Genomic DNA, 27,646 nt, shown 5'->3' on the forward strand with positions numbered 1-27,646 from the left:
TTTGCTTTGGGATTTTACTGTTCTGAGATCGGCAAAAATTTCACGGCCATTCTTGCCGAGTTTCGAGAGAAACTTGATTACGACGCGCTGCTCTTCAACGGAAGCGGGCTCCATGCCGACGGGGTTTCGTTAAGAGGTAACTTCACAGATGGCGTGGTATTCGCACCGCACGGCGGTCAGACCAGAACTGAAGCATTGTTAGGGACATAAGGAAGGGGTCCTGCGCTTACCTGGCCTCCCCACTCCTCTTTCTCGCATTCCAGAACACTTTTATACGAACTTTCCGGACAGACCTCGTATATGTATAAATAAAAGAAACATATGTAAATATAATTAAGATTACTGATATTATGTATATAGAATAGAATAGAATTTTATTGCTGTGTACATATAGCAGTAAACATTGCTTTGGATTCCCTATTATTTTGACTTATAAAATAAATATTCGCAATTAATAAAATTATTTAATAATCTCATTAATTAGTTCTAGATCAGTTTAGGTACTTAATATAGAATGTACTAGTATGTCTAAACATTATTAGGTACCTAGTCAATACAATGATAGACAATGGTAATCTATTGACAAACGCGGAGGGTAAGAAGGCGATATAAATTCCTATAAACTAAAACAAAGTAAAGTATTGTCATTTGCAGGACGATTAGGATACGCCGTCCTAGTGCTATCTGGTATCGTACAGTTGAAATAAAAAAGAAATGTGACGCTATATATCGGGCGTTTACAGAAAAAGGATTGTTTTTTTTTAAACTTCTTCCGGTTTATTTTCTTTTATACCACTAAGATGACAAATAATTATACGGCCCATCTATTGGAAAGCGAGTACAGCCTATGAACACCTGCAATATCAGGGATATACGCGCGCTTTGCCGGCCTTAAAAAACCTTTTTATCCCTTGTTTGAAGAACCTTATGCTGTAGTCTTTTAGAAATTTTTTGACAGGGAGCTTATTCTATAACCTAAGCGTTGGTGGGCGAAAGCATCTCTGTAATCGCGCTGTACGCGACTATCTCGGTTCTAAGGTGTGGGGGTGAACTCTTTGTCGATTGCAAGCTGTACGATGGTAGAAAGCGGCCGTAGGCATCACACTAAACAATTTCTCTGAGCACAGTCTGTTGTACAAGAGGTAGAACACGCAGAGTGAGGCAAAATCTCTAAGACTTAAGGGTTCGATACCGCTTGTAAACCTGGAACCATTGACAGTTCTCATAGCTCGTCGTTGCACTGAGTCGATGGGTTGAAGCTGGTATCTAGGTGCTCCCGCCCATAAGTGACAGCTCTACTCCATGTGGGGCCGGATTTGCGATTTATAGAGCATTAATTGTTGATCCGCCGTGAAGTATTGCTTCGCTCTATTAAGCACACCGAGTTTTTAGGATGCCAGCTTCACCTTATTTCGAGGTGGCCAAGTAGAGTGTAGTAAGAGGTGATAAAAGTAAGCTTGTTCATTTATTTATTTTTAGAGTCTTAACGGCTCAACCAATTGACATGAAATTTGGTATGCAATCCCGTATACGGGATGAACGAGGGCACAGGGTATTATTTATACTGGTCAATCGATTTATCCCAGTCATGTGGACAAAATCGTAAAATCTAGTTGAGATATTAAGTACCCTATGTGTTAGGACATGGTTCATTTTATCTAATTATTTATAAAAAAAATAAAAGCTTTTTAAATGATTTAAGTAAGAAATGTCTAAATATCTTCACAAACTTTTAATAATATAAATATTATTAGAAATTAAAGGTTGATTATATAATTATTATGATATTTAAGTGTGGAGGCAATAAAGCATTGTGAGCTCGAATTACATTTTTTGGTCAATGTCGATTGAAAAGTTTAGGTAAATAATATATACACTTATTTATCATAGGTCATTATTGAGGCAGACTTTCGAGTGGGTTGACTGCTCGGTACTTGTTGACAAATCTACCATTCTAATCTGAGTCCGAACGATGGATTACGTTTCATAACTCTTTCTAGGACAAGTGGAGGCCAAATCCCCAGCGATGGTACTAAAATTAGACGGTTACTATAAATAATTATCAGTCGGTGGAAATGCTTGATTGCGGTCCGGGGATTCCAAAATTGTATTCCAGCTTGAACTGGAATTTTTAAAACTCATGTTTTAATTCAAGACATGCATTTCAGTTGTCTTGGAATGATGGTGCGTAATGCCTTTTGATCTATCTTCTCTTTTAAATAAATGAGTACAAACACGGGGATCCTTGTATATATAAATTATCAGACGATTAGTTATTAGTAGTCATCACTTTATTTAATATAAGAATGGACTTATTAACAGTTACACATATCATTATCGAGGGCCCATCAATGCCTCTTCAGCTGAAGACCGTGTTTAAATTAAAATAGAAGCATGTTTAATGCAAACACTCCGTCGTAAGCCGTAGCATAGGTTATAGTTACATTAGGGTAAATAAAATATGTAATACTATAATGATAAATAAAAGGTCTATTTTGACATTTACTATGTCTCTGTTGTAAACATAGAACATTTTAGATTTAGCATAATTTCGGTTTTCACAGTAACAGACGTACTTATTATGAATGTTTAGTGCGTGGTGTTCGTACTTATGATCAGTAAAATATCTTAAGTTAGATTCGATATTGTTATCGTTGTTGCGGAGTAGTAATCAACTGGAACCATAGCAACGCTACCGTAAGTCGTAAACGAAGAACACGTGATGGTTATAGTCGATAAATCTGATGGAAAGTGGTAACCGTTGCCTATAGACGTATGAGTCGTGCTAGTACAGTCAGCCATACTCCGCCCAGAAGCATAGAAGCTTCCTGGGATCTTCACAGGCCTCACGGAGCGACATTATTATTCCGAAGATTTCTGAATGTTTAAGGGCCACAGCTACACATTCCAGCATTACGTGAGCAGCCGTTTTTTCGGCGTCCAAACAGCCTCGACATTGAGGGCTATTTGTGACCTCTATTGTGTACAGATGTTTATTTAAAGGGCAATGGCCCATTATTGTCCCTATCATTGTTTCTTATTGGTAGGTATAATTAATTATATGTGCTTAACAACAGATAGACATTATCAGTGATATTTATTTTTACCTTTATTATAGGCATCATCGGTTTTTATCTTACTATTTGAGCTGGTCATTAGCTACCTATAGATATGGCTATTATAATAGAAATAAGATATATTTATTGATACTCGTATGTTAATTTAAATTATTCAAGATATAATACTTACTATTCGAGACACTGCATTCTTAATCCTTTCTACCATTACAAATTAATTCCTAAATAGCAAAGTAGTTTAAAAAGAGAAGGATAAGTTAGTAACATGAATGATAGCCTGGATTGCTAGTGAATTTGTTTTTAGATATTAGAGTGTATTCGAGTAATTAGATTATGTAGTAGTCCCGGTAACAGTCGTAGGATTTATGTACTGGACATACTCTAAAGATGTTTTCGTTGATATGTATGATGTAATTAACTAATCAATTATAATCAACTGTCTATAACAATATAATGGTGTAAAGAATAACTAGTGGTATAACATGCATAGCATGTCTCGAACGATTACCATTTGGTATGCGTAGTTCTAATTAGACGTGTTTATTAAACGATTTGATAATATTAGATATAGAGTGTTTTTTGAAGATTTAGGCACATATTTTCTTTATACACTTTACCACCACGATGATAAATTATAGCATATGGATAGGAACTTTATTATATACATCTAGATAAAGTGTCTTTCTATAAATGTTGCTCTAAAAATTGCCCATTTTATTTTTATGAGAATAAATTCCTGTAATTGACTGTACTTTAAATGTGTACAATGATAAAAATTACTCAATTTGTTAGTTTATGTGAGAATACATATATTTAATTGTTATACTTATTTCTTGAAATATCGATTTATTTTGTTTAAGATAACTTGGTGCTAACAATTAGGTGATTATTTTTTGATACTTGACGCTCTATCTAGATATTAGATCGTATCCATAGGTAGGAAATATATATAAATATATTAATATATAATAAATATGAAAGTATAGACTCACCTTTCCGTATTAGTAAGCTAGTGACCCTGCGGAGTGCCTCTCTAGGTGACTTCTGGAAGAACTTAGGGGTCAAATTGGGAGGCAACGTTAGGGGCTTCCGGGCACCAGACCCCTCCCACTGTGGAGGTTGTTCTGATGACATCTTAGATGCGGTTAGTCTGTCCAGGTGCTCGATTGAAGCCGGTCTGTTGGCAAGCATAAGTTAAGCGGTGATGAGTATTGTAAGCTCTGTAAGAATGGTTATGTGCGGAAATCTATTAAAGGGATAGAACGAAATAAATTAGAAATGTTGGAATATATATTGATAAATTTCTTAATATTTTATAATAATTATAATAAGTACATAAAAATAAAACAAGTAACAACCTCTCATGGTGTATCCTATTGTCAAGTTAGTAGGTATATCTACTGTAGGTTAAAAGCTTTTTTTGTCGATTTTCGATCCGTTTCTTTATGTAAAAAATTAATTTCATAAAGATGCTGATGATCATTAAATTAATCCTAATGACGGCAATAGGCTTGTCCCCTGACACGTTGAATATTAAAAATGCTCGATAAAATGTGAAGATATGGAATGTTACGTTCACCACAACGATAATAACCGCTTTCAATTACCACATCGGGGATCACAACTGTGAGCATATTTGTTTCTTTTATATTTTTAACCTCTCATATCCGATTTTAGCTCACTACGTTATAAAGATTCTTTTGTGATCTTATGGATTTACATCCGTGATGATAACTAACTAATTTTGTCCCAATTGAAGTAGTTTTTCCGGGTTCTGTACCAAAAAGATATAAAAGAAGCTTTATAGTGCTACTTTGTTCGTCTGTTCGTATGTCCGTCTGTCAAAGCGCTATATCTCAATTATTAAGGCTATCGATTTGAAATTTAGTACAGTTTTACATATTGTTGGCAGCACATATTGTAACACATATAGCACAAATGCATTTGCTAGAGGGTACTTAAAATTTCAAAATTAACTTGCTAGTCCAAATAGGGTATAAAAAAACTTTATTTGTACATTTTAAAAATAATAAAAATCATGCATAGTTTTTTTAGTTATGATCGAAAATGTTAGAAAAATAGCATTCCTTATTTCCGAAGTTTCTGAATTAATTACAGTTTATTAAGGTATATGAGAATACAATGTGAGGAAAAAATAAAATAAAATGATGTTTCTATCCAGCACCATTTTTGAGAAATTATCAAAAAAAAACACCTCAAAAAAAAAAACAAATATAGTTTTACGGTCTAGTTTTAAATCACAATTGTAACCCAAAATAAGAAAAATGAACTGTAGTATCAATAACTATTATGTGTCTATTTAGTGTGTAAAGGTCATTTTATCTCATATTTGTATATCTATGTACGGGACCCTCGGCGTATGAGTTCAACTCGCATCTGACCAGTTTATTTTTTGTAGAATAATTTCACTTATAATGTTACTATTGGGGAGTCTTGTCTATTACGCAATACACCTTAGCGCACAGAGAAAAAGGGATTGTTACTAATGGGCTGTAGCAGCCTCACATTATATTGCCAGCAGATCGACCTCCACGCAGTTTCCCGTGGAAAGTATCGTGGTTCATTCTGGAAATCGTCACGATAGACTGAGTGATCTGCTTTCATCCTCACCTACTATTTCTCACTAGTACTCCGCTAATGTATACCAATAGCGCAGAGCAGAGCTACCATTCCATTTCACCCATTAAAAACCTTAGCATAAACGAATATCTCAGATAAATCATTTTCAACATCTTCGGTTAATTGCTGGTTTACTTGCTGATCACTTATTATAACTTTTTCCGTTATAGAAAACATTAAATTATATAAATAGGTACAAAAGTAGCAAAATTAATGGAATAATTAAATATATTACACTTAGTTAATTTGAAGTTCAAACTGCGACGTTGTTAATTTGTCATTCAGACTGTAATTAATGGGCAATCGTGTTTAGTTCGGTGATTAATTGTTATACATTTTTAACATTAATAGTTTTATAATTATTACACCATAAAATTATATTAAACTAGCTGTAGTCGACGGTTTTACACGCGCTGTATTGGATTAAAAAATCGACGAAACAAAATATACGTTATAAAATAAACCTATTTTTCTAATTTTAGCTTTCTAGTGCTGTTGTTGCTTCGCTTTGATCTTTATAAATATGAGATAAAATGAGTTTGTAGGACAAACTATTTTAAAAGTATACATTACATTACACCTAATTTATATTTATCCAAATATAAGTAGGTATTCTTATTAATAAGTAATAATTGAAAAATTGACTAAGATGTATTTTATTTTTGTGTATTATTTGTGTATTCCGAGAATATTTTACTAAATATACATAAATATTATGTATATTTAGTAAAATATTCTCGGTCGTTTTAAAGTAATTAACTTATAGATCTATCAATCTTCAAACCAAGTCTCTTGCGAGGTAGGTAAAGAGAACTGAGTACCAAAGTAATTAACATGTTTGCTATTAATTCAAAATAGATAAAACCATTTTGTATACCATACAGTTTTTATCAGTGGATTACACAATCCTAAAATTTCTACAGTTTTAATAATAAAATGTATATGTTATTGACTACTACTTATTTATCTATTTAGTCGACAGAAAGTATGTAAAAGATTAGGTTGGTACGTTGAAAATATTTTAAGTGTAATAATTATTCACACATTTAAATTTGGATCTGTCATTTACAGATTTAATTTTAATTTATCAATCTCTTTGTTTTATTTGTATTTATAAAATACTAGTCGATTATTGCGACCCATTTTTTAATTTTTATCAGATTGGCTTTGCGGGCAGTTTTGTAAAAATATGAGGATAGCCAGCACATATCATTATGCTAGCGAATCTTACTTCGTGACCTCATGCTCGGTTTCAAAGCCTTGGGATTGTTTTAAGAAGGGACCACATGGAATGTTAAACAATCTTAAAATTTCATCATTCTGCAAAGTACAAACTTGTGCAAATTTTTGTATGCTTGCGAGACTATTATTTACGTTCTTGTGTGTTTTCGATTCTTTTTTTTTTATTAAAACTGTGAATTCATAGGAATCGACAATTAAAGTTTCAACTTTGTAGGTTAAGTGATGATGATTAGCCAGTGAGTGAGTGATATAGGATTGCATACTGATAACTATATTATCACAATGAAAGTGAATAAGATTGACGTAATTTGAGAATTCAAAGTACAACTACTATACTACTACTATAAACAACTGCATAATGTTATTAAATTACTTGGGCAGCAGAAATAACATTATCTTAAGGTAGATTCCTGGTCATTCAAATATTCATGGACATGTCAACAGCTAATCAATTAGCAAAGAATGGAACTAGAATCTTATTCTGGTATGCCTCAAAGTCTAAAGCTTAGACATCCCAAATTTGAAAGCTTAAAAGCAGCAAATAATAGCTGGCTATTATTGCTAGGATTAAAGCACTAGAAAGCTCTGATTAAGGGGTTTTCAGATTACTACTCCAAGAAATTAACTCTCTTGAGTAAAAATGTGCAACTAACAAAGGCTCTCACTGGACACTGAAAATTCAAATAAACATATGGCTCAACTAGACTTATTCCCAAAAAGTTGCAGATTTTGTCACAATTAAGAAGAAACGCCGTACCAGCATAATTTGTGGCTGTAGCCCACTTATACATAAACAATATATCTTCTTTATAAAATACACTTTATAACCTGAGGAGATAAAAAACAGCTGCTAAGAACACTTTAAAATTCATATCATTGACAGGAATTAGCAGCAAACTTTAAAATAGGGCGAGCACAAAATATCATAAAGGTTACAATGTTACAGGTTTTTGTCCTTGAAAAAGTTTGTCTCTCAATGACAATTATAGGGATATGTATATTAATTACACTTCTTTTAATGGATATCCAAAGACAGATGTAAATAAAGCATGACTAAATAGAAGAAATTGAACAGAAATCAAGGAAAATTATTTGTTTGTTCGTTTTCAAATCGAGATCGATTTAAAAACGATCTTTAATACATTTCAATGACTATTTTCTTTTTATATGATAATTAATAAAAAGAAATGTAATATATTTGGGCGTTAAAATATTTTTATCAAAATAAATCGCTATAGTTTAGTGTTAATGAATTACACAATTAGCTAGAACGCTGCATGACGTTTATAAATTTGCACGCTATTTTTCAAAAAAAATTAACTTCTAAATACGAAATTTCATATTTACACTTAATATTCGATTCCACTGTGTGTATTTACTTTTTTTTTATTTTCAACTACCTACAGTTTTAATTTTTTTTTTTAAGGAAATCACTGTTCGTCCTTTTTTTTATACAAATATGTGAAGCAATGAGTAACTGGGTAGGTACTGTACTGACCGATGCCGCTGTCGCGGGTACCAGCCGCGCGGCGGCCCGCCGAGCCGCAGGAGGTCCGCGCCAGTGCACACGCCGCCCGCCGCGGCGCCCATTATCGAACCTCTGCCGTACCCGCCTAGTGTCACACTGCTACCTGTTATGAACAATTAAATATGATTTTATATAGGATATTTGAAAATAAAATACAGCCCAGTTTATTCGCTGATACAGTAGTTTTCTATAGGTGAGTATTTAAAATCAGTTGAAATATTTTTATTATTTATATATATAATTTATATAATATAAATTTACATAATATTTTATATTGTATAATATTTTATATTGTATAATATTTTATATTGTATAATATTTTACATATAATATTAATTTACAGTTTCGAATCCACGCAAGCTTGAAAAAATTGCATGTGTACAGAATGAAGTTTTGACTAAATTTCTTTACAGAAAAGGCTTTTTTTTTCTACAAACCTCCTCGTTATGTATGTCCCAATATATTGCAAAAAGTAGTAATGAAGGACATACCTTTACCATTTGAATACTATGTGTGATAAAATTTTATAATTATCGGAGAGAAATATGAAATAAAAACACACACGTTCACATTTATAGATTATGTGCAACTACAGCATTATTTAAGTCGTTTGCTTGGGCACCTCTGTCTCATTCGTGTTTCTACCGTGAAGCAGCTATGTCTGCATGGCTGTGTTTCGGTTTGAACGGTGGGATATGGCAATTAATTTACAGGGTACAGAGGAATACTCGTAACACCTGAGTCCTCAGGAATGACGCATGGGGGTATCTTGGGCGAAACAGTATGCTTTGTTATGTCCATGGTACTGCTCATGTCTATAGGCGACGGTTGCCACTTTCCATCAGGTGGGCCGTCAGCTTGTATGCCATTCTAAGACGCATAAAAAAATTGATTGGTCTTACCAATGGATTGTATAGAGTTCATTGTGTTGTTTCTGGGAGGTCCCGTGGAGTTTCTGGGCGGTGTGCGAGGTACATCGCAGCCTCGCGCGAACACCGGCGTCTCGGGCAAGCTCGCGGACGTTTGCAATGGACCACGACCAGCTGCTGCCGCTTCTCTGCTCTGCCGTTGTAATGTGCGTCTTCTAGCTCCACTTGCTCCTATATCTGGAAGTAGATGATATGATTTTTTAATGCTAATACTAACATAACTTAATATTATCATATCGGTCGTTAACTGTCCACTGCTGCACGGAAGTCTCCCCATAAGGGGGGCTTTGCCAGTAGTTGCCACGCTTGACATGCGGGTTGGCGACCATAGTTACGCTTTGGTGATGATTTAAGAAAGACCCTGTTCCCATTCTTTGACCATTAAATATTATTAATATAAATTAGCAAAGAACATACCTATTTTACCCATGACATTACAAGTGTCTATCGTATGTTATTTCTAATATTAAGCATATTTGAATTGAACGTGGCAGGTGGCGAGCCATCATCATTCTAATTAATTTATGATTTGTTGAATATGGGCACGTCGAGTGTTTTTTTAATGGGTGATAATGGTATGGTATCCCCGCCTGTGCTATGGGTTTACACGGCGGGGTACCGATAAGAGATGATGGGTAATAGCTCATAGCGACGAACTCATAAAGAATCAACCAAGATGGTTTCGAGGGGAAACCGCGTGGGGGTTGATTAGATGGGGTATATTGTCAACAATGGGGCGGTAGGAACCCTAAGAGGGTTTAACAATTCCTTTCATTAACATTAGGGAAGGAAAGGGATTATTAGTAATGGGGATTAGCAACCCTATTACTACCAATATATCATATCAGGTCGACCACCACGCGGTTCTCCCTGGAAACCATCACGATTGATTTATTGGTGAATTTGTCACGATGGGCTGACATACCTGTTTCATTTTACCTATCATCCCCTACTGGTGACCTGCCAGTGTATACCAATAGCGCAGGAGGGGTTACCATTTCATTATCATCCATTAAAAACAAAAAAAAAAACTCCATTAGAACCCATTAAAAGATACCAATTTTATTTCCCTACATGCAATATAAACCAATAATACCATATTCATAAATATATCTGTCTGTATTGGTTACAATGTTTTCTATGTGTTTGTCTATCAGTTAGTTGATATCGATAATACAAGCGCTGCTTAGTTTAGATATAGATAATATTATACTATATTTATGACTATACAATGCTATGTAAAAATTATACAAGTAGATTTGGGTGAAAAAAGTCCACACACCGAGATAGACTAGACTAGAGACTTCTTCAGTAAAACTGAAAGTTCTTGAAGTAAAATTAGGTCTTATTTTTTCTGCAAGAGTCAATATGCGTTATCTCTAATAGTCTTTTATATTCCATTAATAAAAATTTACAATTATATTCTGTGCAAGTGAAATGTGGAACATAACTAGTAATGACTAGTTAAAAATTGATATATAAGGGTCCATGGTTCATTAGTTTTTTAAGGTTTTGATGTTGTTGAAATAAATTCAGTTGTTTATTTGATGCTGATCTTTATGACGGAATATATGCTATAACCGCACATATTTGATTAATTAACATTAACATAGAACACATAAGCGAACCAATAACCGACTTAGCATATAGTTAAAACTAGGTATTGATGCTGAGAAGGCTTCAGTTATCCATAAAGATTGTCTGCTAGATATCCAGAGGAAAGGATTTCTGGAAGTTTTTAAGAATATGGAAGATAATATCCTGCGCGGTTAAAGTCGAGGGAAACAGATAATCTAATAATATTATAAATAAAAAAGAAATTGTTAATCAAAACAAAAATAACTAGCGAAGTTATTATTACCTGTAGGTAATGTCCTTCTATCTGTAGAACCGGTTTTGAAATTGCTACTTCTTCTATTTTTGTTATAACTCGTTTCCATAGATCTCGTCTTGAGGCTGTTTGTAGTATCACGATGTGGCGGAATTGCTGGTGGTTCAGAAGGCCTGTAAAATAATTTTTATTTGATTTTCAATACGGCTGACTTTTGGTGGCGCCTTCGTCCGTAGGTGTCTTAAAAACAATTTCATACCTCGGTCATTATGAGTTTTTAAAGTGAATGATACTAGTGACTTACGGAATAAAAGCATAGTGTTACACTGTTAGTCACAAGAGGAATCCTCAAATCGCTTAGCAAGTTATTGATCAGGCTATATTCGGAGTTTCGTTGTGTGATAGAATCCGAAATAAATATATCCATAGAAGAAACGACGTGATGAATGTACATAGTACAAAGGATTGATTTACTAAAGTAGCAATGCTACTTTAGCAAATCACATACATATACATCACATCGTATCATCATCGGCCACAGAACTTAAGAATCAATAACCGATGGGAAAGAAATATGCAAGTTGTGGTCTTCAGTGACGTCATTGCATCGTTAAAGTACCTATAACTCCATTATGGAATGTCAAATGCAATTATTGTACCATGTAATTCTTTGTAATTTAGAAAAAGGGCTGAAGTGATGAGGTCTATGTGTAAATTTATTGCATTTCTTTATTATTGGAATCGCAAACAAGTTTGCTCTATTAGGCGACAGTCTGTCAAAATGCAAACTGTTGCTTATAAATATATATGAACAACGATTTATCATAACATTTTTAAAGATCAAGTTAGTCTCGTACTAGCAACAGGCAAGTTTCTTATAAAACTGTCAAAGTTCAAATCGCTGTCTTAAACTAGAAAAATAATACGAGCTATTGGATATAACTATTACCAGATTCAATATTTTTTTTGTGTATAACATATATATGTATATACAGTAGATATATCTACATTTATTGTAAATTGTGAAAAAAATAAATATAAGAATAGAAAACTTGTTAAAAAGTTAAAAATTACAATACTCGTTGATTTGACTTGTACAAAACCTTATGTATTACTACTTATGTGTTGTTATTTATAAATAAGGAATGTAAGAAAATCAAGAGTAACTTACCTCCTTCTGCATTCCATGGTTGGTGTTGGTAAGGTATCAGCTTTCTTAACATGTCGTTTTTCTGTAGGTTGTATTATTTCTGTATATTCATCCTCCACTTCTTGTACTGGCGAAGGTGGAAGTGGGGGAAATTTTGGGGATTCAGGTGTTTGTGGCAAGGGTCCCATATCATGACCCAAATTCGGTGAAGGCGGTAGTGGGTGATGTCTGTATGAATGTTCCACGATTTGAACATTCAATGGGAAATCACCACCACTTGACACAGCTGAATCTGATGAAGATGGTTGCCTAATTAAACTAACTGGTACATCCTTTGCACTAGTCGATTTATGCATGCTATTAGATCTTCTCCCTGAAGAGCGATCACGTCTTTCTATTGACCTTTGGTTCTGTATCTCGTTGTGACTTGACGACTTTTGTATATCATATCTTTTTTGTCTCTCTCTAGAACTATAACGGAAATTGTTTTCTAATATATCTTTAGATACATCATCACAGTATTCATCCTTATGGATATTCCAGTCTTTAGGTATGTATGGGGTAAAATGTTTTTGGTCCCGACCCTGGCTTAGAATAGCGCTAATATTGTTTTCTATCTTTCTGAGCGGCGATGTCTCACCACTAGACTCTGGCTCTCCGCTTTCCTGGTCCTCCTCTTCTTCAACAGTGGTGATAAGTGCCTGACGATTGGCACTATTACTCTCTCCCTCCGCACCCAAACTGGGCAAAGAAACAACTCTTACCATATTAGGAGGCACTGTGGTCAGTTCATTCACAGTTTCATTACATTCCACTTGAGATGTTTCCTCAACTTTACCTTCTTTAATTAATGACTGTATATTATCAAATGTAGAAGAATACTTCTTGAAATCAGTAAATCTATTTTGTGGAGATAATTTGTTCTGGACCATATTACTTTTGGAAGAATGCGCGCTTTTATCACTAGGTGTTTTTCTACTTTTAGGGCTATGACCAAAATACTCCTGAACTATATATCTATCTTGACCGTTGTTGAGATCTAAGCTAAGTCTTGATTTGGGTGATGTCATTTCTTTGCTCAGTCTAGAATTTGGAGTACAAAGATCTATACTATATCTAGAGTTGGGCGTATTGAGTTCTCTACTCAACCGTGAATTTAAATCTACACTGTATCGTGACTGAGGTAGACTTAGATCTGAACTCGGTCTGGAATTATATGACCCTACAGATCCAGACCCACTGATTGATATACTTGATCCATCTATTGATTTGTCAGTATCTAAACTTCTGTTTAAACTGTGACTATGTAATAAGTTGCTTGTGTTTAATGGCTTGCTTATATTTTTATTGAAATTCGGCAATTGTTTTCGATTTTTGCCTTTTCGTATGACATATGTACCAGTTGCTAAATCCTGGTTACGTCTACTATCTGGCTCCACATCTGAAGTAGGAGAAGCAAGAGATTCACAGTGTGTAAGGGGCGGGGGAGGTGGCCAGTAGTCGTCGCCCCAATCGTCATCCAAACGTTGTGGTATAGAACTCGTACTAGAATGTGATTGATCTCCAGATTTTCTTCTTCGTCTGCCAATTACCTGGAACATTAAAAACATTTTATTATGATTTTTTTTAATTAAATATTGCAAATAGACATTGTTGTGTTATATTGACTAAATTTGCTTTTCTTTTTTGTGTAAGTACAATAAAGTTTCTTAAACAATCAAAAAACAATTTATTATTATCATTTAAAATAATAATCAAATGTTTACCTTAGTACTTCCTGGAGTTAATAGAGGATCGTCACCATCGAGAGACACTTCCCAAGCTATGGAATTGCGTTTCGAAGGTGTCGTGACTGTAGGCGGTGGCGGCGGGAACGACTCTTCTAGCGAATCGTCAGAGAAGTGCTCGTCGTCGTTGCTTCTACCAGAATTTCTCCTCCTGCTACCCTCCATAATGTCCTCCGAAGATCCTCTACACACTTCTCTATGCCTCTCCATAGAACCGGCGAGAGTCCGCGGAGGTATTCTGGCTTTCGGCGACAGTATCTCTCCGTCAGATCTGCTGTCGCGTTTGTTATTGCCTTTTTTTTCGGAACTTTTTGTATTGGAAGGTGATATTTTCTGAATGTTATATGTTGGCGAATGTAATTGTTTATTATATTGTATATTTGGTCCGGGATAAATTGTGACTGGGTGTTCATTATACGGTTTATCATTAAATTCGCTCGAAAAGCCCATAAAAGGGAAAACTGGTGGATTTTCGATACTAGGAGATTTTTTCTGATTAGTGGGAGGTGCAGTATGTCTAGGAGGTAGCCAAGCGAGGGCGCCGTCAGGCTGCGGTGGCCGCGCCCCGTGCTGTAATGACGCAAACCGGTATGCGGGTACCGGCGGCTGCTGAAGGTGGAAACCGTTTGTATCGTTGTCCTTTTCCCAGCCGTATGGACGTTGATGTCTGGTTTTTGGCTAAAATTATAACAATTTGAAATAATTTATAAACTGTAAAATAATTAAAGACAAGATTTTGATTATAAGGAGAACCTACTAGAAATAAATGAAACGTATGAAAGTCTGTAAGATGGTCAAATGTTTGTTACTTAATCACGTTAAAACGACTGCATAAATTTCAATATTTGGTATACAGATGGATTATGGATTAAGGCACAGAATATTTTTAAAATAATTTACGTGGACAATATCACGGGATAAAATTTGTGACCATGGTTGGACGGATGAATTGATGTTTGTTACTCTTTCATGCATAAATTACTGAACGGATATGAATAAAATTTGATAGTGTGGATGGGTTATATCTTAGCAGATGGGCACTTTGGAACTGATTTATACGTATATTTATACTGGTTTATGGGCGGAGCCAGGGGATGTAACAATAAAGTAAATAATTTTTTAATTAACAATCGATTTTAATAAAAAAAATACGTGTCATCATTAGAAAATCTATATCTGTAATACAAGGATTGTCAGTGTTGGAATTACGGGACCTCACAGCATATAATAAAGCATTTATTCAGAGAGATCGACCTCCATGCGGCTTGGAAACCATGATCTTCTTGAATTTTTCACAATGGCCGGAGTGACCTGACATTATCCTCATCTATCACCCCTTATTATAATTCCCCTAGCGTATATCGACAATGCAGGTAAGATTATCGTTACATTTCTATCCCATATTAAACCCAAATTACAACAGCATAACGAATTATAGTCAAAACTCACTCTTAAGGCAAAAGGTAAAACAGAAAATATACTTACAAAAGTTGTTTGTGTTGCTGTGGTGATTCCATTTACACTAATAATTGAATCTAATTTCCCCTCTGGATCATGCTGCTCAAACGATGGATTTCGTTTTGCAGAATTCGCTGGCGATACTCTGAAATAGATTGATTGCACAAAACTTTAAAACAATAGGGATAATACTGGGACAACTTAGGTACTTAATATTGAATTTAAAGTACAATGAGAATCTGCAGAGCGTGAAGTACATTGTTAGTAACATCTCAGAGCTTTGAAAGACAAAGTTTTGTAAAGGAACTTAGAATCCGGAAATGTTATTGGCGATTTATTTCTAAATATAATACGATAATCCAATTTATGTCTTTATAAAATTTTTGAAACTTATTAATTTTTGATTCACGAATCAAAAAATGTTAAATATATTTGTTTCATAATATATTCATATCCACTTATCATGCAGGTGGTTCAGGACTGTTCCTCATGGCAGTCTATGGGAGAGGCGTATATTCAGCAGTGGATAGATACTGGCTGGGATAATGATGATTATTGATATTAATTACTTTCTAGCGTAAATAATATTATTGCAGGTGAACTTCGATTTCATTCTACATAAAAATCGATTTTTACTTTGTAGTGGAATGCCAAAGAGTTCTAATTTTTGGTTTACTTATTACGATAAATATTTACTTTGGTAGTAACGTGGATATGATTCGTTGCGCCTCTTCGGGTGGCGGCGGCGAATGCGGTGATGGCGGATCCGGTGGCGAAGGTTCCTCGTGTTCCTCAGTCGGATGGAAACCCAGCGCGAACTTCGCCCTAGAAATTATAAAACAAAATTATTGAGAATTAGCTTTTTGCGAAATAGCGGCTTCGTACGTGTGGAAAATCTATTGGTTTCTATTTCATTAAATAGACCATTTCTAAATGCTTACTTAATTGCGTAACTTTTTAAGCGAGACCTTTAGGAGTACAATTGTGAAGGAACAAAATTGCATTCAATTTGGTGCAATCGTTTTTATTTAACACTGGAATAATCGGGGAAGAGATGGGCAGCAGCGTCCCTCTTAAAACATCTCCAAGGCTTAATTACGGTTGCCAATCTGCCTGCGTGGCAACTACTGGCAAAACCCTCCCAAGGGGGAGCCTTAGGTTCATCAGTGGACAATTAATAGTTGATATGACGATGATGACTAGAATAATCATACAGATAGACAGAGAGACAATATTCCTAAAAACATTGTTTTGGCTTCCATTGCTGATTACTTACACACTTTATAACATTGTTTTTTTTTAAATATCCCCCAATTTTAATCTATTAATAAAAGACTGTAACTAATTTAATTTTATGAACTAAATGTGTGTTTTTAATTAGCTTGTTATTGTCATATTTATTTAATTATGATAGCTGTAAGCCTCTTTCAAAAAAATATAATTAAAATAAAATAAATAAATCTGATACTATTGTCGGATTGCTTTTATTGTTAGAAATATAATTTACGCCTTGCAAACAACGTAACAAAACGACCCAGCGTTATTATAGTAGCGGCTCACTTGAAGGAATAACAGACACCTAAACATATAAACAGCAACATGATCATCGTAAAATATAATATGGCGCCCACGGTTATTGTCATGCGTATGTAATCCTGAGAACTAAGGTAATCTCTCCGACATGTTTCACCCTTTAAATTGAAAGACGGTCATGTCTTTCGGTCTGAAGGGTGGACGGACTGCATAAGTTTGTATCATGAAACATTTGTAACAAATTTTGAGATCTTACAATACATAAGCTTGACATTAAAATAAAAATAAGAATTGCTGTGGAACTTGATATTACAATAAAAAATTTGATAGGTCCAAATTTCACAGTTATCGTTTATTCGAATACTTTCCGTTAGGGTTTACGATGACTAAAACAGTTTTCGTCTATGGACTCGGTTCATACAAAACTTGGGTGTAAAACTTTGCAATTAATAGACTATGCAGTCCAGTTACTTGGAAGCGAAAATACAGTATTGGGGTAAGGGTACCCATGCAAATATCTTTTTACAGACTGGTAATAAATGTGAATAAGGGCCTTACCGTCTGCCGTTCATGCTCATGTATCCATCGTCTTCGGAAGTGTGTCCTGCAAGTGGGGAATCGTCGTCGGTGGCTGGCGTGGCCGGCGTGGCGGGTGTGGCGGGAGTAGGCGGCGCGCGCGCCTCCAGCGACCTCGGCTCCCCTTCGTCGTACTCGCTTAGCACCTGATCCAGCAATTCCAATGACCGCTGCACATCGTCGCACCCTCTGGAATATAAGTGATATAACCTTAGAAAGTGTAGAAACCTTAGGATGTTAATAATGGGGACTAAAAGCCCCATTAGTAGCAGGTACAGAAAGTATCCCTGTCAGGTTGACTTCCATTCGGTTTCCTCTGGAAACTATCTTGGTTAATTTATGAAGATAGGTCTACTAACCTGACTTCATCCTCATCTATCATTATCATCAATCTGGAATCATCACTCATTTTCACTCAGTAGAGTGGCATTCCATTTTAGATATTATTTTTCTAAGTGTATGTACATATAAAGATATTTCTGACTTTGTTAAGCAAATGGGGCACAATAAAATAAGAAAAAAAAACTTTTATATTAAATTTCACAAGTTTTTGACAGTTTATGGCCACACCTCCACAATTGGACGAATGTAACGACACCATACCTATTTTCATTAAAATCCGTCAAGCTGTAAAAAGTTTAGCCGTAAAAAGAAAGTAATTGTGCTTTGTTTTTATGGCGAAACGGCTGAACGAATTTTGATGTTTGGTATGGTATTACATAAGTAATCTTTACTAATCCTACTAATATTACAAATTTGAAACTTTGTAAAGATATTTGGATGTCTATTTTTCAATGTTTAAACGGCAGAACAGATTTGAACCATATTTGGTAGACGGATAGGTTATACCCTAACTTAACGCATAAAATACTTTATATACGTAGAGGGTCACAGTGGAAATAAACATTTTTAGGAGCAACAATAAAATACGTACAAAATATTTTTTTTATTAGGTACAGATATAACACCAGAAAGAAATTTGAAGAGAAACAATATACAATATAAAAAAATTATAAATACAATACAATATAAAAAAAATATATATACATGTAGCCAGATTGAAATTTACATATTGATTATAAAAAAGTTTCAATAATATACTGATTCATGTAGGCGAAGTCGCGGGAAACAGCTAATATGTACAAATGTGAAAATGAGTTCGTTTGTTTATTACAGTTTAGCGCTTAATAATTAATGGCTTGAAATGAAATTTGATATATATGTAGTATTTGGGATTGAGAAGGTTATATGATTCTTTTTATTCCAGTTTAGTAACACATCTTAGTTTAATGGACGAAGTCGCGGTTAAAAATTAGTATTACAATTACTATACTTTAAACTTTTTAGATGGTTTCAAAAACATTTTGTTTGTTTTAAATTTGCTTGTATTTTTTGTGTGTATATGTATCTACATGATACCTATGCCAAACTTCAATTAATTTAAATACGGTTATAAGTATTAAAACTCTTTTTGAAATCGTTTACATAATCAATCACCGTAACATCAAAATGAAAACCATCATATTTTATGTTTATTTTAGAAAAAAGACGATGAAATTTATTGAATAGTCACCGACAAAAGTTATCTTTTAAATAAGTTTCATTGCAAACAAACAATTAAAAAATATGATCCAGTGACCGAATACCTTACATTAAAAATAAACTAAATATGTACACATCGTTAAGGTGATTTGGTTATGCGAACCCAATTTGCAACCCTGCAATTTCCGTGGCAGTTTTCTAGTTGGGTTGTCATACTAAATAAGTCGGTAACAAGTAGCGGCTAGCGAGGCGAGGTCGCGGCAGTCAATTCTCCGAGATAATGGTAAATTGAACTCATTTCCTCCACGAGCACCACTTGGTCCGCCTCGAGAACACTTCCTTTAACTGCACCATTAGAACCGAATTAGAGGATAACGGTATAGTTACGAGTACATCACTCACAAGACACGTTTATTAACAGACTTCCAAAATAACGAACATCTCAAAACTTCGATTCAGTTTGAATTTTCACCAATGGAATAAATTCTGAAATGTTTATCATACTTTTTTTTGTTAATTAATAGGGTTTGATTGCTATTCTTGCGGAGCAAAAATTACTAGTTGTGAAACAAGTGAAATATTTTCAATGTAATGTGTCTACATAATGTCTCGTTGTCCGTCGATGTATATGTGTTCATGATTGAAGCGATTTTTTTATTAGATCATGCGGTGCCTTTTCTGAAGACTAAAATTATCCCACTCAATCTAGTTGTGAAAGAGTAGCTGCTTCGTTAGATTTTAGTAGACTTTGTACTAAAATCAAATGTAAAATGGCGTCTGGTGTTTATGTTTTCTCATAGAACTAATAATATAATAGAGTTTTCTGTTTATTGTACAGGTTTTATTATTACATTTCAAAGGGCGTTCGAATGACATTATCCTATGCCCTGACATTCACGAGTAGGCGTAGCCATTCTACGTAAGTATCAAAAGATAAAGGTTAAACAAAGTTTGGAAATAATCTATTTGGAAACTAAAACATGTCAGATCATAATATTTTATGTCTACTTTTATTTTGGGTATTAGTATTATTTAATAAGATGGTAATAACAACTGAAAATAGTTCAGATACTCCCTATGATGACTGAAGATATTTTATTGTAATAATTGTAGTTCCATACCAAATGCAGTGATAGACGTACAGACTTAAGTCAGCGCGTACAACATTTTGACCATTTCTTCTGTTCTCTTTTTCTATGTATACTAAAATTTCTTCTTAAAACAAACTTTTGACAAACAGTCAGATTTATATACATAATTATTAAAACATTTTACCTCACCTATCATCATTATTCTATCCTAATTACATGGATATTTCTAAAATATCACGAAACTTCTATAAAAAATACTCGTATTTAAAAGCCTAAAAGCTGGGCATACTGTTTCTAAGAGAATTCATTATGTTTAAAGGTAGCATGTCCTCAGTGCTGAAAGTGGTTCTAGTGGGAAGCACAAAGCAACCCTTTTGAAAGGAGAGGTGCTCTTGCATCTCTCGATAAGCCCTCCCTAAGTACTAGCGGGGTTGCTGTTCTCTATATTTGTTCAATACGCTACATTAAAACTTTTGTGCCATTTGTAGGACACCGTAAGTATTTTATATTTTTGGAGAGATTTTATATTGCACCACAATGACTTCATAAGTATTGGATTAAAATTTAGTCATTTGTCGAGAAAAACATTCAAAAGTAAATTTGAAAAGTTTAAAAATAGTGTAACCAGTGACTTCATAATAAGATTGTCTGTATATCCAAGTATATGCATTAATGACTTCAAAGTCATTAAAGCAATTTTAGGACTGACATATTAGAGAAAAAATCGTTTTTTAATATTGACTACAGCTACCACAAATTATATTCGAATCCGTCCATTCATGGTTCAGCATGGTTGAGTAACAACATGTAATTTTCTGTCAATGCTTTAAATGCATAATTATTCGGTTGTATCGTTTATGTAAGAATGTCTATATCAATATATTAAATTAACACATTTATTTTTTAAATTACTATGGAATGGTAAAACATTTTTTCGATTCATATATTTGGGAAATATTTTCAATATCACAATTAGAATGTATGTAATTTTTGAAACGCGTGATCAGGTTATGCAAATTAAATAAAAATAAGATCTACGTATTGCCATATATATGAAGTGATAATACCTAAATACGTCACTGACTTCGTGCGTTCGAATAAGCGTGTAATACAATCTTGAGGAGACTCAATGTTTCGAGAGGTGTCCGCTATCTCCGGTGGACTGGCTTGTCTCCTCAGGCGATCTCCGACCTCGATCGAGTGGTTCATTAGTGTTCACCTCGGTAATGATCCCTGCTATATATTCAAGTATCAATAGATAGGTAATACTGGCATTCAACAAAGAACTGTTTCGCTATTAATTTAAAGACCTATCAAATTTTATATTATAGTGTAATGTATGTACAATTAAATTTTAGTATGGTTACGATTATATGATTATATCTTCTAATAGTCAGTCAGAGGTCTTTGTCGACTGTGGTGAGTTTGAGTGATCGTAACTCAATAGGCTGACATTTTACCTACAAAATTAGAATCCAAAATGGCAGAGAGCAAGTCTACTGCTGCATTCGCTTTGTAATCGTTTAAGTTGAAACAATTGTTGGTAACGACAAACATAGTAAGTTTATCAAATTCCTATTGTGCAATTAAACAAATAAGATAAATATAATATATCAAGATTAAGGGGTACCTATTATTAAGTATTCAGGTATCCAACAACTAATTTAGTCAATATTTCTTCCAGATTTTTTCCTAAAAAAATAGGCAAATAGTCAAATACAATTTTATTTTGAATTTATAAATTCATAAATCATATATGATTATTCGGGTGTACAGTATCACTTCCGCGTACAAGAGGCCTACTTGTCGATGGTCGGAGAAGCTGCGGGTGGCTGTGTGCGTAGTGCATGTCTCAGTGTCGCGTATTGCATAGTATCGCCGACAGCCACGATGCCTACAGCCTGCCACAAAGTACCGCACTCAGCGTGAGTGCCGCGGCGGCGCGTGCCAGCCTTTGTTGCATTTCACTCATACCCCTTCGCTTTCTGAACTTTATAGGGGAACTTCAAAATCGAGTTTGTTAATTCAACTTTAATTTGTGTTAGATGATTAGTTGTATTTTATTGACTGTATATCATTAAACATGTAAGTGATAACGAGAATTATATTTTAAAACCTTTATTGTACATTCTTTACATCGTACACATTAAGAAGATTTGACATACAATAGCGGACTTATCCTACAGAGAGATCTCTTACAGTCAACCTTTGAGAAGCCGAAAAAAACTCCATGTATATATAGATATATATAATAGTCGATAATTTCTACATGAATTGCTTATGTATTTTTATTTTTTGAATACTATTATCCTAATACTGGAATTATTTGTATCACCTTTACTCGCATTTATTTATGGTTCCTCTTTTAATGGTACTGCTCATGTCTGTAGACAACGGCTACCACTTTCCATCAGGTGGGCCGTCAGCTTTTTTGCCATTCTAAGTTGAATAAAAAAAAAAACGTATAAATAATTATAATTCAGTATTATTCATAACAATTATCGTCCTAATAGTATACTTATGAATGTGAGTTTGCCTGTCAATTTATTACGTTTTGATGACTTGAAGTTTCTACCAATCATTATTAAATTTGGAATACGTGTACTCATATCCTTCTCTATGCTAAATATAAACAGAGGAAATGCTAACTAAAATAAAATTTATCAATAGATTTATTGAAATAAATCAAATGAAACAACATATTTAGAGTTAATGATAAAACAGAATGAACAGAACATCGGAAGAGTAATTTGTAATCTATATTAAGTTTAAGCAACAACAAAAGCAAAAATTAATTTGTAAATAATTATATATATAAATGAATAAATACTTATAGAACAACGTCTATTCGTAATATTCTCACCGGCGAATAAAAAGTGACGTTACTAGTTTACAGCCTCATAGGCCTACATCTTGATACGGTGATGTGGGTACTATTTATGCGGAAATGAGTGCAGTGAGGCGGAACTGTAAAGCACCCCCGGCTGGCGCGGCGCGCGCCCGCACCCCCGGCCGTCGACCCCGGCATCGCCGAGTAAATGCCTTCGCCGGCACCGCCTTCACGTGCTTCACTCGCAACAACTGAAAGGACGTCCCTTAACAGCGATACATCTCGGCTACATGAAAAAACTCTCGAAGATCAATCACTAGCGAATCGAATAAGACTGCCGTATACCGTTATGGTGGAAAATCTATTTCGTAAACGTTACAAGCAATTTCCTTATTTGACAAAGTAGGGATTTGCATTTGTCAGAACTTGTGGTTGTAGAGAAAACGACAATAATTGAATTGTCGACGATTTAATGGTTTCTTTGATCTGTAACCGAGTTTAATCTAGATACCAATGATACTCTAATAAAACAAAACAAAATCGTTTGTTTTGTAAACATTTCTAAAAAAGATTATTATCTAAGCTTTAATTTTAATTTTTACTGTGGTATGTAGTATAAATGACTACATTATTCCATACAAGTATTTCACAAATATTCCAGATATTTAAAGACTTAAATAAAATTTCTTATCTAAATAGAAAAATAAAAGGTGTCTTATAAGTACGAGTATGATTTATCCATTACGTCACAGAAACAAAAGTTCTGCAGTAAAGTTAGATTGATTATAAAAGTTTCAATGAAGAACTTATATTATTTTCTATTTATAAGATCTTGCCAATGATTATACAAGGATTTTTTTTAAAAATGTAATCGATACAGTCCCTTTTCGGGAACCATCTCTCACAAGTGACAAAACGTGTTTATTCTCCCCTAAAGCAGCTAAACTCGTCAAAACAAAATTATTTCGGACACTTTACATTCGTAAGTTATTTAGAGATCAAGTTAAAGCCTTTGGGCTACGGAACCCCATTCACGCGCTCTTAACACATTTTTGGACTTTTTAAGATTTAATTATATATTGTTGAATAACATATCTATTAACCTATCTATTAATAATATCTACCAACGTAGAGACAGTATCTTTGCTTTTAAGTTTTTTTTTTCTCTCTCTTCGCCTTCTTTATTCATTCATACAAGTTTGTATATTTTATCACATATGCTGTATATTGATGTATATATATTTGACTATGTGTGTATATATTATATTCCACCTACACCTTAACTTTATTTTCTAACTAAATTATTTATAGTAATCTGTATTTTCGTGCCTGGTGCTATAATTATGAATAAGCAGACAATACTTCCCTCTCTAAAGTATGTTCAGCTGCTATGATTACTCAAAGGCTACACATTATACTCATTCCGAACTATACAAGTAAGTTCTCGGGGGTAATGTTAATGTATTAATGTCAACATTGTTCCAAAACCTTAACATCGAGGTTTAACAATATTAATATAGAAACAATTTAATAGGAAGTTTACAGTTTGTGTTTAATGTCTTGTTTATTATACAAAAGGGATTACAGTTTATGATAGATATTTAACAGCTATTAAATTAAGTTAAAATAAGTTAAAATTTGACTGAAGGTTTGACCAAGTTATGGTCATTAATGAAGGAAGTTTAGCGTGCTTAAAATTGAACTAGATTTTTAACAACCTATACAAAACTTAGCCAATTAGTTATTGGGAACTTTCTCAGTCTAAACTTGTATTTGATTTATTTTACAGTTGTTATGTGTTCATTTTATATAGGTATTTAGTAGATATGGAACTACCTACTTACATATTTACTAAATGCCTTGGTATATTCATAATAATGTGAATTTAAAAATATAGACATTAAGTTATATGATCTTGATGATATCATCTATTGAATCTTTTTATTGAATCTTTAATAACAGTAGAATCAAAAGTATCTACATATAATTTTGTATGTAGTCTCTCTATTTACAACATTTCATTCAAATTTATTCGATATTTCATCGTTATTAAAAAATAAACATCCAAACATATTCAAAATACGAACAGAGACCTTATCAAAAGTATTAAACACTGTAATAGACGTAACGTAGGAATTAACTATTTTATTTTAAAAGTAATTGAATGTAGACATTATACAATACTTAATCTTCTTACAGCACTTAATTTTTTTTATAGTACTTAAGCATGTGACTACTCTAAGTTTATTGAACTCTTAAAGTCCGGAATTGTTTAATTTTAGCGCTAAATGCTTTGTAAACAAGATCAATAAAACCACTTCGATGAGCTGTCAAAAGCTGTCTGAATGTTATTAGCGGTTGACTTTTAGTGGAAAATCCAGTGGAGCGGCGATGTTCCTAGCGTTACGTTGTTCGGAAGGAAGCTTTGAGGACATGCCAATAAGCGTCGCTGTAACACCTAGCTCGTACAAGCCACGGAAGCAATTCAATTTCTTAGCACACACACTATAAGGTTGACATTTCAAATAAGCCTTCACTGTTATCGACAGCAGTTGTGCGAGTAAATATTAAACTTTCAATTTATTAGGAACGATGTATTCTGCTGCAAGAAAATCAACACAAATCACGTGTTTAGAGGTCGCCTCTACAGTATATTTCATAATATTTAAGTGGATGTTCGTACAAAAACTAACAATAATATTATTGTAATTTATTTCTACTATATAGCCTGGGTGTACAAAAGTTTAATATAAATTTATTACTTACTAATAATATATGAAGCCTTAAGTGTTACGAATAGTTCAGGTATCTATAGTATTGACTTATAATTTATTTCAGATATACATAACCTACTCGCGTATTTATCCACTGGACTATTCGATTAGTTTCTAACTTGATAAGGAAATGACGGAATCCATATTAAAGTTTTGTAATAGCAATATCGTGAATCCAAGAATTATAAGACAGTTAATAACGGTTACATCCATTTATTGACAAATTACAAATATGTACTTTGTCAATAAAATATTAATTTACCGATAATTTTTTTAAAAATATAACAGTCGTTATCGTCGTTTTTGTCTACTTTGAGTTTCTAATGGTATAATATTATTTTCTATTATTTTATATTCAATCGTAGAGTATTATATGAATAAAATTTGAGTGTCTTATTTATGCAAACTCTTTAAAGTTCTAATAAATTTTATTATTATAAATGAAAATTTACACTTTTATACAAATGAATCCTTTGATTATAACGTCATTAAAAATTACAAGTTAACATTACATTGGAAAGTACGTTAACGTTTGATTGAGTATATAAATACATATGTATATAATGTGATTTCAACGGATACAGAGTGAACCCTACACTAGATCTACCGTTGACACCTGTGATTGGAGGTGTTAATTGGAAAATTAACTTAGGACTCGTCCGCTCGTCGAAGCTGGGAGCGGCGAGGATCGAGAATTCATTAAGAAATTACAGTGGCTAAGGAACTTTGTTTATTACTAAAATATAATGTTTAAAAAAATTTAAGTTTCTAATTATATATCGATTTTCTCGGGTTCATAATTGAGTAAATTTTTAAGATTTTTTTTATAAATAAATTAATAAGCTATGTCGCAGATTCAGAATTTTTATTTTTACTATCTCTGAGATTTCAACTATGATTACGTTTTCGACTAAAGAAGGCAAATCAAATGACACATTCACTGCATTGTTAATATTTTACTGAATTAGGTATTATTTTGCGGAAATTCATATCACTAGAGATTGATGACTAATAGGGAAGGTCGTAGAACTTCTACTAATATTTTTTTTTTATACAACTTAGAATAGCAATCAAGCTGACGGCCCACTTGATGGAAAGTGGTAACGTATAGACATTTTTAGTACCATAGACATAACAATTCTGTTTCTACTAATAATAATAATCAAACTTAAATGGTAGCAGTCTTACGCATTCTAATGTTGGTAATAATCAACAATGCCTCTGACTACCCCAGCTGGGATTATATTTGTGAGCATAATTATTTGTATATCTGAAAAGGTCGAAGTTGGGACACGGGACGCAATAATCAGTGGACTCAGTGCAGGTATTATGTAGCATTTTACGTTAATAGCAAGCATTCAGCGGTATCGAGGGAGAGTTTAATTTTACTCCTAAATCATTTGCGGACAGACATCGAAATTGCGTATGCGTTCCGCGTACCTTTGCCATTATGAAACGCTGACATTGTAAATTTTGTTGCGTTACACCGAAATTTTAATCACAAACTGAAATATACAAACAAATATACACCAGAGGGAGACTTTGTACAAAAGTACTTGGGCACCTCTGTCCTATTCGTGTTTCTACCGTGAAGCAGTTGTATTTCCATGACTGTGTTTCGATCTGAAGGGTGAGATAAGGCAGTGAATTTACAGGGT

General features: G+C 33.7%; 1 protein-coding gene across 2 annotated transcripts in view; it reads right to left on the minus strand.

Moving 5' to 3' along the window:
- The window catches only part of LOC113517105 (uncharacterized), a 155,633-nt gene that overhangs the window by 25,336 nt on the left and 102,651 nt on the right, over window positions 1–27,646 (minus strand). For both annotated transcript variants that reach the window (XM_026901670.3, XM_026901669.3), the window contains 9 exons: window positions 17,734–17,940; window positions 16,339–16,467; window positions 15,670–15,787; window positions 14,164–14,862; window positions 12,419–13,989; window positions 11,278–11,420; window positions 9,390–9,593; window positions 8,458–8,590; window positions 4,070–4,254 (listed from right to left, as the gene is read on the minus strand). In XM_026901670.3, the coding sequence (XP_026757471.2) occupies window positions 4,070–4,254; window positions 8,458–8,590; window positions 9,390–9,593; window positions 11,278–11,420; window positions 12,419–13,989; window positions 14,164–14,862; window positions 15,670–15,787; window positions 16,339–16,467; window positions 17,734–17,940 (3,389 nt within the window). The remainder of the gene's footprint in view (window positions 1–4,069; window positions 4,255–8,457; window positions 8,591–9,389; window positions 9,594–11,277; window positions 11,421–12,418; window positions 13,990–14,163; window positions 14,863–15,669; window positions 15,788–16,338; window positions 16,468–17,733; window positions 17,941–27,646) is intronic.

The sequence above is a fragment of the Galleria mellonella genome, unplaced genomic scaffold, assembly GCF_026898425.1.
Source record: "Galleria mellonella isolate WM207_F2 unplaced genomic scaffold, CSIRO_AGI_GalMel_v1 utg143, whole genome shotgun sequence".
Classification (NCBI taxonomy): domain Eukaryota; kingdom Metazoa; phylum Arthropoda; class Insecta; order Lepidoptera; family Pyralidae; genus Galleria; species Galleria mellonella.